General features: G+C 46.5%; 1 protein-coding gene across 1 annotated transcript in view; it reads left to right on the top strand.

Annotated features, from left to right (window-relative positions):
• Positions 1-2,426: 2,426 nt before the first annotated feature.
• The window catches only part of LOC137344184 (patched domain-containing protein 3-like), a 46,434-nt gene continuing 33,432 nt past the window's right edge, over positions 2,427-15,428 (top strand). The window contains exons 1-2 of the mRNA XM_068007166.1: positions 2,427-2,545; positions 11,638-12,338. Of these exons, the coding sequence (XP_067863267.1) occupies positions 2,446-2,545; positions 11,638-12,338 (801 nt within the window). The 5' untranslated portion in view covers positions 2,427-2,445. The remainder of the gene's footprint in view (positions 2,546-11,637; positions 12,339-15,428) is intronic.

The raw sequence follows: 15,428 nt of genomic DNA, 5'->3' as shown, positions 1-15,428 counted from the left end.
GTCGAGGCATAGAATATAAGAGCAGGGAGGTTATGCTAGAACTGTATAAAACATTAGTTAGGCCACAGCTTGAGTACTGTATACAGTTCCGGTCACCGCATTACAGGAAAGATGTGATTGCACTTGAGAGGGTACAGAGGAGATTTACGAGGATGTTGCCAGGACTGGAGAATTTTAGCTATGAGGAAAGATTGGATAGGCTGTGATTGTTTTCTTTGGAACAAAGGAAGCTGAGGGGAGGTTTAATTGAGGTGTATAAAATTATGAGGGGCCTAGATAGAGTGGATAGGAAGGACCTATTTCCCTTAGTAGACAGGTCAGTAACCAGGGGCATAGATTTAAAGTGATTGGTAGAAGGATTAGAGGGGAGTTGGGGAAAATATTTTTCACCCAAAGGGTGGTGGGGGTCTGGAACTCACTGCCTGAAAGGGTGGTAGAGACAGAGACCCTCATCACATTTAAAAAGTATCTGGATGTGCACCTGAAGTGCCATAACCTACAAGGCTATGGACCAAGTGCTGGAAAGTGGGATTAGGCTCATTTTTGGCCAGCTTGGACACGATGGGTCAAATGACCTCCTTCTGTGCCATAAATTTTCTATGAGTCAGAACTTCAGCCAACGCTACCCGCGTTATTCATTGGTTGCACGCCTGTTTGGGAGACAGGATGTTGGGTGTCTCTGACCACACTTAAAGGCAGCTAGCCTTAAAGGGAAGCACACTCTGGCTGCTGACAACAGAAAGACAGTTCTGCACATAGAAATGGCTGCAGCAAGTACTGAAAGGGCACCTATGCTTTCTGATGAAGCCTGAGAGGCACTGGTGCAAGCATCGCACAGGAGAAGGGAGATCCTGTTCCTCCTAGGGGCAGAAAGTCATTCAGGCAGCACCTCCGCTGCCAGTGGGAAGACATCACAAAGGAGGTTAATGGCAGGAGCTTAGCTCCAAGGACATGGCTGCAATGCCAAAAGGAGTTCAATGACCAGCCTAGAGTTGCCAAGGTAACAATACTGCTCTTAGGGCACGATTTTGAAAGAAATTTGCGGGTGCGTTGGGGCGGTGGGGCAAAGAAAATCGGGTTTTTTTAGAGCGGGCAGGAATCCTGGCTCCAACCTGCCGAAGAACGCACATGACCCAGAGTTGTTCCCGAACCCGGAAGTCCCGCTGGCTTTCAATATTTAAACAAGGAATTCAAGTACTTAAAGTACTTAAAATGTATCTAAATCCAATTAACAATGAAGGCAAGTGATTTCAACGCTGCCTCAACGTGTTTCCCGTGCTGTGTGAAACACGGCATTGGAAATTAGTCAGGTTTCAGCCGGCAGCCATTTGGACATTTAAATCCCTGTTTGACAGATGGGGATAAAAGGTGAGTTATTGCAGCAGGGAACTCAGTTCTCTCAGACAAACTTTTGGCTGGAAGATCTTTGTGTTTAGACTGAGAATTCTTGGTTTCCACTCAGAATTGTCCTGTTTACGCATATTTACCAACTTTTCGGACCACCTCAAACTGACACCATCAGGATGGCTGCATTCACCAGTACATCCGAGCAGGAGGAACATCACCAGCCTCGCCAGGGACGGCGTGCACTTCCGCCACTTGTAGTTCCACAACACAGTGCTGTGCCAAAGGCACCTGCACAAGAACACAGAGGGGAACAACAGAGGGAGCGACGTCGCAGGAGGCACTACCCTCGTCAGAGAGTCGACATACCGAGGCTCAGCTTCCTGGACCTCTCTGAGAAGCAGTGCATACAGAGGCTGAGAGAGAGTCGGCAGGTGGTCGCAGATATCTGCAGCCTCCTTCATGCTGAGCTGCTCCCTGCTGGGCCTGGCGGCATCTCATTACCCATCGCTGTTAAGGTGACCACTGCCCTCAACTTCTTCACCTCCGGATCATTCCAGGGTGCCACCGGTAACATTGCCGGGATCTCTCAGTCGTCTGCCTACAAGTGCATAAGGCAGTTCACCGACGGTTTGTTTCGCACGGCCTAGCAATACGTCAACTTCCTTATGGACGACCTCAGTCAGACGGAGAGGGCAGTGGCTGGCTTCCCAAGTGTACAAGGTGCAATCGATTGCACGCATACAGCAATCCGAGCACCTCCAAACGAGCCGGGACTGTTCATCAACAGAAAGGGTTAGCACTTTATCAACGCTCAGCTCGTTTGTGACCAGTGCAAAAGATTTCTTCACATGTGTGCATGATTCCCTGGCAACTGCCACGATTCATTCATTCTGAGGGAATCCAACATCCCGGACCTCTTCCAGCACCGAGCTACAGCATCGATACAACAACAGCCACATTACCACCAGGTGTATAATTCAACATGCGATAGGACCGCTTAAGATGCGATTTCGGTGCCTCGATCATCCCGGGGGAGCGCTTCAATATGCACCAGCGAGAGTCGATCGCATTATAGTGGTGTGTTGTGTCCTGCACAACATGGCTCAACAGGGAGGGGTACCAGTTGATGAGGCCCCATGCCCTCATCCAGCATCCACATCTGCAATGAACATTGAGGAAGAGAAGCAGCAGCAGGAGCAGCAGCAGGAGGAGGAGGAGAAGGAGGAGGATGAACCCATGGGCAGAGCAGTGGCTCACTTGTCTGCTTGTGAGGCCAGGGAGTCACTCATATGTGAACAATTCTCATAAGATCACAAAGTGAGAATAGTCCAGTCCTCACACCATCTGTAAGACCAGCGCCAACACCGGCCCCACCACCACCCCCCCCTGCCCCGTACAAAACAGTCCTGCAACTACACATACACCCACTGTAAAGTCACCCACTGGGTGGCATCATGTCGCCTTTCATGATGAAGCACATGAAAGGGCGCTATCACAAAAGCCAGTAAAGAATGGGCAAGACGTGGCAGCAGTGGTGAGGATGATAACATTTAATGTGACTTTAACAAAAATCAAATATAAATGATAAATGTGACAGTCTGTCAGACACCCTTGTGCGTACCTTTCGTGATCACAAATCCTTAGCCTTTCTCTTCCTACTACTTGTACTTGGTGCATCCCCTGTGGCTCAGCAGAGGTAGTAACAGGTTGCTCAAGTCCATGCCCGGACTGCTTAGGTGCATTCAGCCTACACCCTCTGGATTTTGGAGCCCGTGAGGACCCCGACAAAGACTGCTCCACCTGCACCTGTGCAGGAGCAGACTCGGCTGCCTGGAGAGGTGGCAGCATTGTGGGTGCCGGTTGTGGGGAGGGGAAACAGGTGAGATGTGGGAGCGCTTTCAGTGCATGCCCACTTCCATATCCCCTTTCGCCATCGTCCCTCTCCTGGACCAGGCCCACATCACTCATACCACCCTACTGGAGAACAGTTTGGAGGACATATATGATGCCTTGGAAGTACAGTTGTAAATTTTCTGTCTGCCTGTATAAGGCAGCAGAATGTTGTTCACTGTGAGTCCGAACAGCTGTTATCAGGGCCTAAATGGACTTATTTGTGAGCCATGTTTGAAGCTCAATGGAGGCTAGCCTTCTCTCCATCACAGACATTCCCGCACTTACCTGTGACACTATCTCAGACATTTCAGCAGTTACCTGCGACACTATCTCAGGCAATTCAGCAGTTACCTGCGACACTATCTCAGACAATTCAGCAGTTACGTGCGACACTATCTCAGAAAGTTCCTCAAGTCCCTGTGACACTATTTCAGAGATTCCCTCCCGTACCTGTGCCACCATTCCACTAATGCAGGAGTTGGACTCCTCCATCCTCTGTGTTATTGTGGAGAGTGTGCATGGCACTTGTTCCACTACTTTGCAAATGTGCTGCTGTCCCTCGTTCATTCTCCTTTTAAAGGATGGCCCCCGGGGATCAGCATCTGCGTCCAGCTGAGCAGAGCCTGGAGAGGAGAGCGCCCACCGATGGGGACTCTCCACAGCTGCCCCTGCAACCAGTGTCCGCTCGTGCTCACTTGTGTGTGGTGACTCATCAGGTGCCAACCCAACTAACTGACTACTAGGACCCACTGAAGTGTGAGTACCTGCGCTGGTGGATGGCTCGTTAAGATGTGACAGTGCGCCCTCAGAGGCCGGGTGCTCCTCTGAGGAATCGCTCTCTCCCATCATTGCAGTCGTTGAAGGGCCTGTAAGAGAACAGAAGGCAACATTAAGCAACATCACAGATGTGTCATGTTGCAATGAGAATACTGAGGTGTTCAACATGCCAATCATTCTTAACATCAATTCATGTTGTGTGTGACGAATGTTAAAGTTGTGTCACCAGATGTTTGTGGGGTGCCAGTCTCAGCGTCTCGACGGACAGGCACTCGAGGGTGCGGCTGATCTCCAGGGCCTCCTCCTCCGCCTCTGTGAGGACCACTATTGGTTGTGGCCCCCCCCCCTTCAGTCCTCGTCCTCTCGCATACGCTCTCTTCTCCTAGAAGGGGAGAAAGTACAGATGTGTGAATGAGTGATGGTGAAGTGGCCAACCGAGGAATGCATTGCTTTGGGTGAGGCTGACAGTGAAAGAGGTGCATCAGAGGGTGAGTATGAGACAGAGACATCATATTGGATCAGGATTGGGGTGATTGACAATGGTGGTTTCACAAATGGGGAGGTGAGGAAGTGCTCAGGAAGTGAAGGTAAGTTGAGGATGAGCCTTAAGTGGGTGTGAGGAGTGATGTGATGGAGTAGTGTTGGCAGTGCAGAATGAATTGGGGGGAGGGGGCGGCGATGTGGAAGACGGAATGTAGGAGAATGAGTAAGTGTACTCACTTTGGCTGACCTAGTTAGGACATTGAAGCGCTTCCTGCACTGGATCCATGTGCGGGAGATGTTGCTGCTGCTGGTGACCTCCTCTGCCATCTTGACCCACGTGCCCAATCGCGCCCCCCCCCCCCGCTGCCATCCTGCTTCCCCGCTAATATCGGGGCCCGTGTCTTTGTTTTGGTTCTAGCACTCCAGTTTTGCTTTGAATGCTTTGTGTATTTGCATACGTACCGCAAAATCCTGACTTCATTTTTTGCCAATCTTAAGCGCAGATTTTAACCCAGCCCATCCAGCGCAAAGGTGGTGGTGGGCCTTCAGCTTGAACCGCTGCAGTCCATGTGGTGAAGGTAGTCGCACAATGCTACTAGGTAGGGAGGACATAAGGAGTTCCAAGATTTTGACCCAGCAATGATGAAGGGATGGAGATATATGTCCAAGTTAGGATGGCGTGTGATTTGGAGGGGAACTTGGAGGTGATGGTGTTCTCGTTCTACTCTTGTTGTTTTAGGTGATGGAGGACATGGGTTTGGGAGGTGCTGCCAAAGAAGCCTTGGTGAGTTGCTGCGATGCATCCTGTAGATAGTACACACTGCAGACACGGTATGGCAGTGATGGAGGGTGTGATATTTAGGTTAATGGATAAGGAACCAATCAAGTGGACTGCCTCGTAATTACTGAAATCCCATCATAAATTTTAACTTCACTGGCTTCTTACCACAAGTCTCTGTAGCTTCCACCGAGATGCCTCGTGGCTCCCTAAATTCCTATGAAGGTACTTTCAACTCTGCCTGTTCTGTTGAAGTGTTGTAAATAATTCACTTCCAGTCTGCTTTCCATTGACTTAGTGGGCACCAATGGACTTTCTTGGGAAATCAAACTTACGATAATGAGTTAGCAAAAATTATCCCCCAGAAATTCATGCCACAAATTAATATTAGTAAAAATTTTATAAATATTGAAAAAATAAAAACTGTACCACTGCGATATATTTCCAAGTTGGAATGGTGTGTGACTTGGAGGGGAACGTGCAGGTGGTGTTGTTCCATTGTACCTGCTGCTCTTGTCCTTCTAGGTGGTAGAGGTCACGGGTTTGGGAGGTGCTGTCGAAGAAGACTTGGCGAGTTGCTGCAGTGCATCCTGTGGATGGTACACACTGCAGCCACTGTGCGCCGGTGGTGAAGGGAATGAATGTTTAGGGTGGTGGATGGGGTGCCAATCAAGCGGGCTGCTTCATCTTGGATGGTGTCGAGCTTCTTGAGTGTTGTTGGAGCTGCACTCATCCAAGCAAGTGGAGAGTATTCCATCACACTCCTGACTTGTGCCTTGTAGATGGTGGAAAGGCTTTGGGGAGTCAGGAGGTGAGTCACTCGCCGCAGAATACCCAGCCTCTGACCTGCTCTCGTAGCCACAGTATTTATATGGCTGATCCAGTTAAGTTTCTGGTCAATGGTGACTCCCAGGATGTTGATGGTGGGGGATTCGGCACTGGTAATGCCATTGAATGTCAAGGGGAGGTGGTTAGATTCTCTCTTGTTGGAGATGGTCATTGCCTGGCACTTATCTGGCACGAATGTTACTTGCCACTTATGAGCCCAAGCCTGGATGTTGTCCAGGTCTTGCTGCATGCTGGCTCGGACTGCTTCATTATTTGAGGGGTTGCAAATGGAACTGAACACTGTGCAATCATCAGCGAACATCCCCATTTCTGACCTTATGATGGCGGGAAGGTCATTGATGAAGCAGCTGAAGATGGTTGGGCCTAGGACACTGCCCTGAGGAACTCCTGCAGCAATGTCCTGGGGCTGAGATGATTGGCCTCCAACAACCACTACCATCTTCCTTTGTGCTAGGTATGACTCCAGCCACTGGAGAGTTTTTCCCTGATTCCCATTGACATCAATTTTACTAGGGCTCCTTGGTGCCACACTCGGTCAAATGCTGCCTTGATCTCAAGGGCAGTCGCTCTCACCTCACCTCTGGAATTCAGCTCTTTTGTCCATGTTTGGACCAAGGCTGTAATGAGGTCTGGAGCCGAATGGTCCTGGCGGAACCCAAACTGAGCATCGGTGAGCAGGTTATTGGTGAGTAAGTGCCGCGTGATAGCACTGTTGACGACACCTTCCATCACTTTGCTGATGATTGAGAGTAGACTGATGGGGCGGTAATTGGCCGGATTGGATTTGTCCTGCTTTTTGTGGACAGGACATACCGGGGCAATTTTCTACATTGTCGGGTAGATGCCAGTGTTGTAGCTGTACTGGAACAGCTTGGCTAGAGGCGTGATCTATCCTTTTTAGGTTCAAAGTGGATGACCTCATACTTGCCCTCCTTGAAATCCATTTGCCACAGTTTTGCCCATTCACTTAATCTATTAATAGCTCTCTGTTTTTTTATGCTTCCATCTACACTGCTTACAAAACAGCCTATCTTACTGTCATCAGCAAACTTGGATATGTGGCTCTCTATCCCGTCATCTAAGTCGTTAATAAATACAGTGAATAGTTGAGGCCCCAACACAGATCCCTGTGCAACACCATTAGTCACATCCTGCCAATTTCTGTGCCTGCCCATTATCCCTACTCTCTTTTTCCTGCCGCTCAGCCAATTTCCTAACCAGGTCAATAATTTGCCCTCAACTGCATGAGCTTCAACTTTCTCTAACAGTCTCTCATGAGGGACTTTATTGAATGCCTTCTGGAAGTCCATATAAACAACATCCATCGGCATTCCCCTTTCCACTACTTTAGTCACCTCTTCAAAAAATTCAATCAGGTTCATCAGGCATGACCAACACTTTACAAATCCATGCTGGCTCTCTCTGATCAGCTGAAAATTTTCAAGGTGTTCAGTCACTCTATCCTTATTAATAGACTAGTAATTTCCCGACAACAGAGGTTGGACTAACTGGTCTATGATTCCCTGGTTTCTCTCTCTCTCAACTTTCGTAAATAACAGTGTGACATCTGCAATTTTCCAATCTAAAGGAACAGTTCCTGAATTGAGAGAACTTTGGAAGGTTATAATTAGGGCTTCTGCAATGTTCTCACCTACTTCCTTTAAAACCCTGGGATGGAAACCATCTGGTCTTGGGGATTTGTTACTCTCCAATGCCTTTATTTTCTTCATTACTGTTAATTTGTTTACGTTAATTATGGTGAGTCCCCATCTCTGATTCAAAATTAGTTTCCTTGGGGTATACGGCATGCTATCCTCTTCCTCTCCTGTAAATACTGATGCAAAATACTTATTTAACATTTCCACCATTTCCTTATTTTCATTTACAACATCACCATTATCAAATTTTAAGGGGCTCACATTGCTCTTGGCCAACCTCTTTTTCCTAATATAAGTAAATAAAAATTGTGTTGATCTTGTGGTATATATTAATGATTTGGCCTTAAATGTAGGGGGCATGATTAAGAGGTTTGCAGATGATACAAAAATTGGCCGCGTGGTTGATAGTGAGGAGGAAAGCTGTACACTGCAGGAAGATATCAATGGACTGGTCAGGTGAGCAGAAAAGTGGTAAATGGAATTCAATCCGGAGAAGTGTGAGGTAATGAATTTGGAGACAGCAAACAAGGCAAGGGAATACACAATAAATGGGAGGATACTGAGAGGTGTAGAGGAACAGAGGGACGTTGGACATTGCTGCAGGAGTTCCTCAGGGCAGTGTCCTAGGCCCAACCATCTTCAGCTGCTTCATCAGTGACCTTCCCTCCATCATAAGGTCAGAAATGGGGATGTTAGCTGATGACTGCACAGTGTTCAGTTCCATTCGCAACCCCTCAAATAATGAAGCAGTCCGAGCCCGCATGCAGCAAGACCTGGACAACATCCAGGCTTGGGCTCATAAGTGGCAAGTAACATTCGTGCCAGATAAGTGCCAGGCAATGACCATCTCCAACAAGAGAGAGTCTAACCACCTCCCCCTGACATTCAACGGCATTACCATTGCCGAATCCCCCTCCATCAACATCCTGGGGGTCACCATTGACCAGAAAGTTAACTGGACCAGCCATATAAATACTGTGGCTACGAGAGCAGGTCAGAGGCTGGGTATTCTACGGCGAGTGACTCACCTCCTGACTCCCCAAAGCCTTTCCACCATCTACAAGGCACAAGTCAGGAGTGTGATGGAATACTCTCCACTTGCCTGGATGTGTGCAGCTCCAACAACACTCAAGAAGCTCGACACCATCCAAGATAAAGCAGCCCGCTTGATTGGCACCCCATCCACCACCCTAAACATTCACTCCCTTCACCACCGGCGCACTGTGGGTGCACTGTGTACCATCCACAGGATGCACTGCAGCAACTCGCCAAGGCTTCTTCGACAGCACATCCTAAACCTGCGACCTCTACCACCTAGAAGGACAAGAGCAGCAGGCACATGGGAACAACATCACCTGCACGTTCCCCTCCAAGTCACACACCATCCCGACTTGGAAATATATCGCCGTTCCTTCATTGTCGCTGGGTCAAAATCCTGGAACTCCCTTCCTAACAGCACTGTGGGAGAACCGTCACCACACGGACTGCAGCGGTTCAAGAAGGCGGCTCACCACCACCTACTCGAGGGCAATTAGGGATGGGCAATAAATGCTGGCCTCGCCCGCAACGCCCACATCCCGTGAACGAATAAAAAAATAATAATTGCACCAGAGAGGGTACAGGGGAGATTAATGAGGATGTTGCCAGGACTGGAGAATTTTAGCAATGAAGAAAGATTGGATAGGCTGGGGTTGTTTTCTTTGGAACAAAGGAGGCTGAGGGGTGATTTAATTGAGGTGTACAAAATTTTGAGGGCCCTAGATAGAGTGAACAGGAAGGACCTATTTCCCTTAGCAGAGGGGTCAATAACCAGGGGGCATAGATTTAAAGTGATTGGTGGAAGGATTAGATGGGAGCTGAGGAAAAAAAATTTCACCCAGAGGGTGGTGGGGGTCTGGAATTCATTGCCTGAAAGGACGGTAGAGGCAGAAACCCTCATCACATTTAAAAAGTACCTGGATATGCACCTAAAGTACCATAACCCACAAGGCTATAGACCAACTGCTGGAAAGTGGGATTAGGCCACTAAACACATCTTCCCCTCCCCTCCCCTTTCAGCATTCTGAAGGGACCGCTCCCTCCGCGACACCCTGGTCCACTCTTTCATCACTCCCAAAACCCACACTCCTCCCCACGGCACCTTCCCATGCGAGCGCAGAAGATATAACACCTGCCTCTTCACCTCCTCCCTTCCCACTGTCCAGGGCCCCAAACACTCCTTCCAGGTGAAACAGCGGTTTACTTGTACTTCTTTCAATTTAGTATACTGTATTTGCTGCACACAATGCAGTCTCCTCTACATTGGGGAGACCAAACGCAGACTGGATGATCACTTTGCTGAACACCTCCGCTCTGTCCACAAGCGTGACCCTGACCTGTCAGTCGCTTGCCATTTTAATTCCCCTTCCCACTCCTACCCTGACCTCTCTTTCCTCGGCCTCTTACGCTATTCCAATGAAGCTGAACGGAAGCTCGAGGAACAGCATCTCATCTTTCATTTCGGCACTTTATAACCTTCTGGACTCAACATTGATTTCAATAACTTCACATCATAACCACTGCTCAAATTTTTTCAGTCAGCTACTGCTGGTAATGGTTCTGGTGCTGCCAGTTACAGCTATTCCTGACCAATCTTTTGTTTCTTAACCTGTCCCATTACCACCTTCCTTGTTATGCACCATCATCCCTTTTGTCATTTAATCACTCGTGCCCTCTACCCTATCAGACCTTCCCTTTTGTTCTTTCCTCCCCTCCCCTCCCTTTCCCTGGCTTGCTCAAAAACTTTTACTCTTTTAACATCTTCCAGTTCTAACGAAAGGTCTTCGACCTGAAACGTTAACTCTTTCTTTCTCCACAAAAGCTGCCTGACTTGCTGAGCTTCACCAGCATTTTCTGTTTTCTGCACAGGCTTGCTGAGCTTTGCCAGCATTTTCTGTTTTCTACACAGACTTGCTGAGCTTCCCAGCATTTTCTGTTTTTATTATTAATGCTAATGTATATTCAAGAATTGACATAATAGATTTCAGGACTCTAAGGGAATCAAGGGATACGGGGATCGGGCGGGAAAGTGGAGTTCAGGTCGAAGATCAGCCATGATTGTGTTGAATGGCAGAGCAGGCTCCAGGGGCAGTATGGCCTACTGCTATGTCTTATGTCGCTCCAGGGGCAGTATGGCCTGCTGCTATGTCTTATGTCGCTCCAGGGGCAGTATGGCCTACTGCTATTTCTTATGTCGCTCCAGGGGCAGTATGGCCTACTGCTATTTCTTATGTCGCTCCAGGGGCAGTATGGCCTACTGCTATTTCTTATGTCGCTCCAGGGGCAGTATGGCCTACTGCTATTTCTTATGTTCTTAAGTGCAGAAAGGGAACGTCAAATTTTAAAAAAGGATCCATTTCCCAACATTCAAAGCCGTCCATAAGATTGATCACCGAGACAGCCTCCTCACGATCCTCTTCTCAGAAAAGCAGCGGCTCGAGGCCACACCAACTGACCGAGGCCAAACCGCTAGGTCTCGTGTCCCAACTTGCGTCAGTGCCTTCGCATCAGCCCCTTTCCCGCGTTTTGTTTTTGAAATTCCGCGTGCTGCCAGCCCCACCCACGTGTGCGTCGCTGTCCAATCGTAAACCCGCCTGTCATCGGAGGTAAACGGTAAACTGCAACCAAAGGCTGCCCGATCAACCAAAAAGCAGCATTTGGCAGCTGGTGGCGAGGTATTGGTGGCCTTGTCATTGAGAGGAGTGGAGAGTGGGCACGTTGCTGATGTTTACAGCTGCCTAAGGGAAACGGTCAAACTGTTATAAAGTGCTGTTTTGTTGAACCTCAGTTTTGCCATGGTTCACTGTCAAACGGATTGCGTTGAGAAACCTCTCCGTGATGCTTTCGAGAAGTTTGGATTTTATGTGGGCCGATACCCTTGGTGGTTCTTGGTAATTCCTCTGCTAATTTCTGCAGGACTAGGGTCAGGATTCATGTTTTTTAAGAAAAATGAAGCAAATGACATAGAAGAGCAATTTACTCCTTCTAACGGTCGGGCAAAAATAGAAAGAGCGTTTATTAAAGAACATTTTCCACCCAATTATTCGCAATTCTCGACGGCGAGGCTTTACACCGAGGGGGCATATGTTTCTTTCATTGCTGTTTCAAAAGATGGTAATATCCTTAAGAAAAGAGCATTTGAAGAGATTTTATCACTTGATAAAAAGGTCCATGATTTAAAAGTTTCTTACAATAATATTGAGTATAGCTACTCAAATCTTTGTGCAAAAGTAGGAAATTCATGCTTACCAAATGCCATTTTAGATGCTATATATCACAATGCTAATCTAGTAGAGAGCACTGCGTTTATTTATCCTACGTTTAATGGAAGTTTTATTGGTGATAGAGTGGGAGGAGTGAAGTTAAATGGAGGTTATATTGAAGAGGCACGTGCTGTTAGGCTTATTTATTATTTAAGAGAAGACCAGGAACAAGATAAAGTATCGCCTGAGCAGTACCTTAAGATGTATATCCAAGAATTTCCAAAGAGTCTCTCAGATTTGAAGTGGATTAAGGTAAATTTTGAAACAAAAATATTTCAATCTGTTTTGTTTGTTGAAATTCATGAACAGCCACTCATTTTTGTGGTTTACTTATTTACAGTGTTTACTGATTAAAAGTAGTCCAGTTCATTTTGTACCTACCTAAACTGTGCTACGGAGCAGATAAATCAATTGCATATAGAGCAACTGTATAAATTATCCACAGGTTAGGGAATGGTCGAGAAGATTTCCATCATTCAAAGAATAGGGAAGACCCTATAAACTAAGTAGACTGTCCTTCAGCGTCCTTCACATAAGACTAGAATGTAACAAGTAGTATTCAAACCAGCTGAAGGTAGGCCTTCGTAGTTACATCGAGTCTCCAGCACAGAAACAGGGCATTCAGCCCAACTGGTCTATGGCAGCATTTATGCTCCTCATATGCCTTCTCTCTCTCTACTTCATCTAACCCTATCAGCATATCCTTCTATTCCTTTCTCCCTTGTGTGCTTATCTAGCTTCCTTTTAAATGCATCTATGCTATTTGAGTCAACTACTCATTTTGGTAACACATTCCACATTCTTGCCAATCTTTGAGTAAGGAGGTTACTCCTGAATTCCCTATTGAATATATTAGTGACTATCTTATATTTATGACCTCTAGTTTTGGATTCCCCCACAAGTGGAAACGTTTCCCTATGTCTACCCTGTCAAACCCTTTCATTATCTTAATGACCTCTATCCATCTTTTTTCTAGAGAAAAGATCCTCAGCCTGTTCAGCCTTTCCTGATAATTATATCCTCTCAGTTCTAGTATCATCCCTGTGACTCTTTTTTGCAGCTTCTCCAATGACTCTATATCCTTTTTATAATATGGAGCCCAGAACTGTGCGTAGTACATCCTAATAACTCCTGTATTTAGCACAGTTTGGACAAAGGATTCTTGGTCTGCAGCTGTCGGATTAAAGGTATAATACTTGGAAAATGTATGGATGTTACTTCTTGTTGTAGTTTTGTACATGTTGTCAAAAAATATCTGCTTTACGATTATCAGTAAGATAGTTGTGGAGCTAGTAGAGTGGCCTCAGACATGACCATCAGGTTTCTTCTAGATAAGCAGTACTAATGATGTATACACTTAGCTAATTAGATAGAGATTCATTCTTTGGGAGAGGGTGTTCTATAGTTTCAGAATGAAAACAAGCAAAAAGTTTTTCAGAACACTGGAACATTGCTTAGTATTCAATATCGTACTGTAATGCCCTATGGCGGTCGACACAGAGCAACCTACTCAAGAACAGAAGAATAAGGGTGAAGGTAAGAAAATGGATCACAATTTCTTGAGCTAAATAAAAATGTAAAAACTCACCTGCAGTATGAACCTTGTGTGAATCAGCATGCCAAATTAAATTGGGCTGATCAATGCACCCAACCAGATGTTGCTGACTCTTCAGACTGAGCCCAAAGCCACCAGCCTTCCATGACAAAAGCCTAAGATTATGCCTGGCAAAAGGCTCAGAGAGGGTGACACAAGCTGGTTAAGGACTTGATTCAGTGAACTAATGTAGGTCTGAAGGGATTTAACTTCTAAATCATTTTTATGTAGCTTAAGGTTAAAGCATGAATACTCAAATTGAGGGAATGCCCCACTTGTAAGTTGCAAGACTTGTCCTGATTGGACATGACAAAGGCAAGGGGAGCCATAATCAATGCTCAATTATTTTACCTGAATTATACTACTGCAATGCTCCTGACTATTGGCTGCAGCCCATGCAAATCGAGCTTTTTCCCACTCGATGTGATGAGCTCGATTCTTTCCCCTCAGTCTGGTTCAGCAAAATCTGAGTAGAATACATTGTTGCAGTTCAACACAATTTTATTAGAGTGGAACTTGGTCTGCAGCATTGATCTGGACTCCCGATAGAGTCCCACCTATGCTGGCAGAACAAGACAAAAAACATACAGAAAATACACACGTTTATACAGATCAATAGGGGTTGGAACATTGTTAGCATGAGGGTCAATACCAATCATAAGCCTGGCATAGGTTGGCCATGAGGGGTTACCTCACTACAGGCCAATCATGGACAATACAGTTAGCTGATCACGCCGCAGTGACAGACATAGACGAATGTCTCCTCATCTCCTAGCTTCGAATGTTTTCCCCCAATCATCCCACATCCTTATCAGCTAACCTGGAATGTCTCTGGCTTCGCTAAGCTCATTATTTCTATTGATCACCCAGCCATACAAAGACACCTACACCAAACTCCCTACTCCCTAATGGCAACATGTCAATGATGAGCATAAGCAGACCCCATCATCTAACGAGTTACTCATACCACTATCAGCCTTGAAGAGGCCCATTGTTCTAACCTAAGCAGCTTCTATTTAACCCTTGCTTGTCATTCTTACTACTTTTCTATTTTGCCACTAGACATTCTCAGATGTGCTTGTTCGACGCAGGATCTCATGATGTATGCATCAGGGAAAGACGTGGTTAGGGGATGAGAGTCCTGTTGCAAAGATGTGTAGGATTCAGTGACCTGTTCTCTGTGTTTGTTCAGCTCAGTGACCAGTTCCTTATACTCGCACCGTCTCCACACAGCAGTGCAAACACTGCAAAAGTACAGTTTAAAAAAAATGTTTCAGAGGCAAATAAAACAGAACAGTAAGAATAGGGAAAGAAAATTATGGAAGGACAGGCTGAACCCAAAGCCACCAAATGTGCAGTCTCCCATGAAAAATTTAAGATTATATTTGGCAAGAGGCTCAGAGGGGAGTAACACAAGCTAGTTAAGAATTAGGGAGAAAGGAGCAGAGAGAAAATAGGAAATAGGGGAAATCCCAAGAAACAGAAGTGAATGAAGGGTTATGTTCAGATTTCTCAACTCCTACCCAACTCACCTGACTTGCTGCTGCTTTCTGCCAGTTTGACTATTGGGTGAGGAGAGCTAGGGAGAAAACCATTTAAAAACTAGTTGGCAGCTGAATTGTGAGGAGACAGTTCTACAAACCCAATGTCGATTCTCCCATAGCAGATTGTGCCTTGCAGCACTAGTGGACCAGAAAGGAAAGGAAAGCAGTCAGTGGAAGAAATAATGTTTATTATTGGGGAAGTTG

This window comes from Heptranchias perlo, chromosome 2 (assembly GCF_035084215.1).
Source record: "Heptranchias perlo isolate sHepPer1 chromosome 2, sHepPer1.hap1, whole genome shotgun sequence".
Classification (NCBI taxonomy): domain Eukaryota; kingdom Metazoa; phylum Chordata; class Chondrichthyes; order Hexanchiformes; family Hexanchidae; genus Heptranchias; species Heptranchias perlo.
The sequence above is the reverse complement of the archived record's forward strand: the minus strand, read 5'-3'. Positions and strand labels throughout refer to the sequence as shown.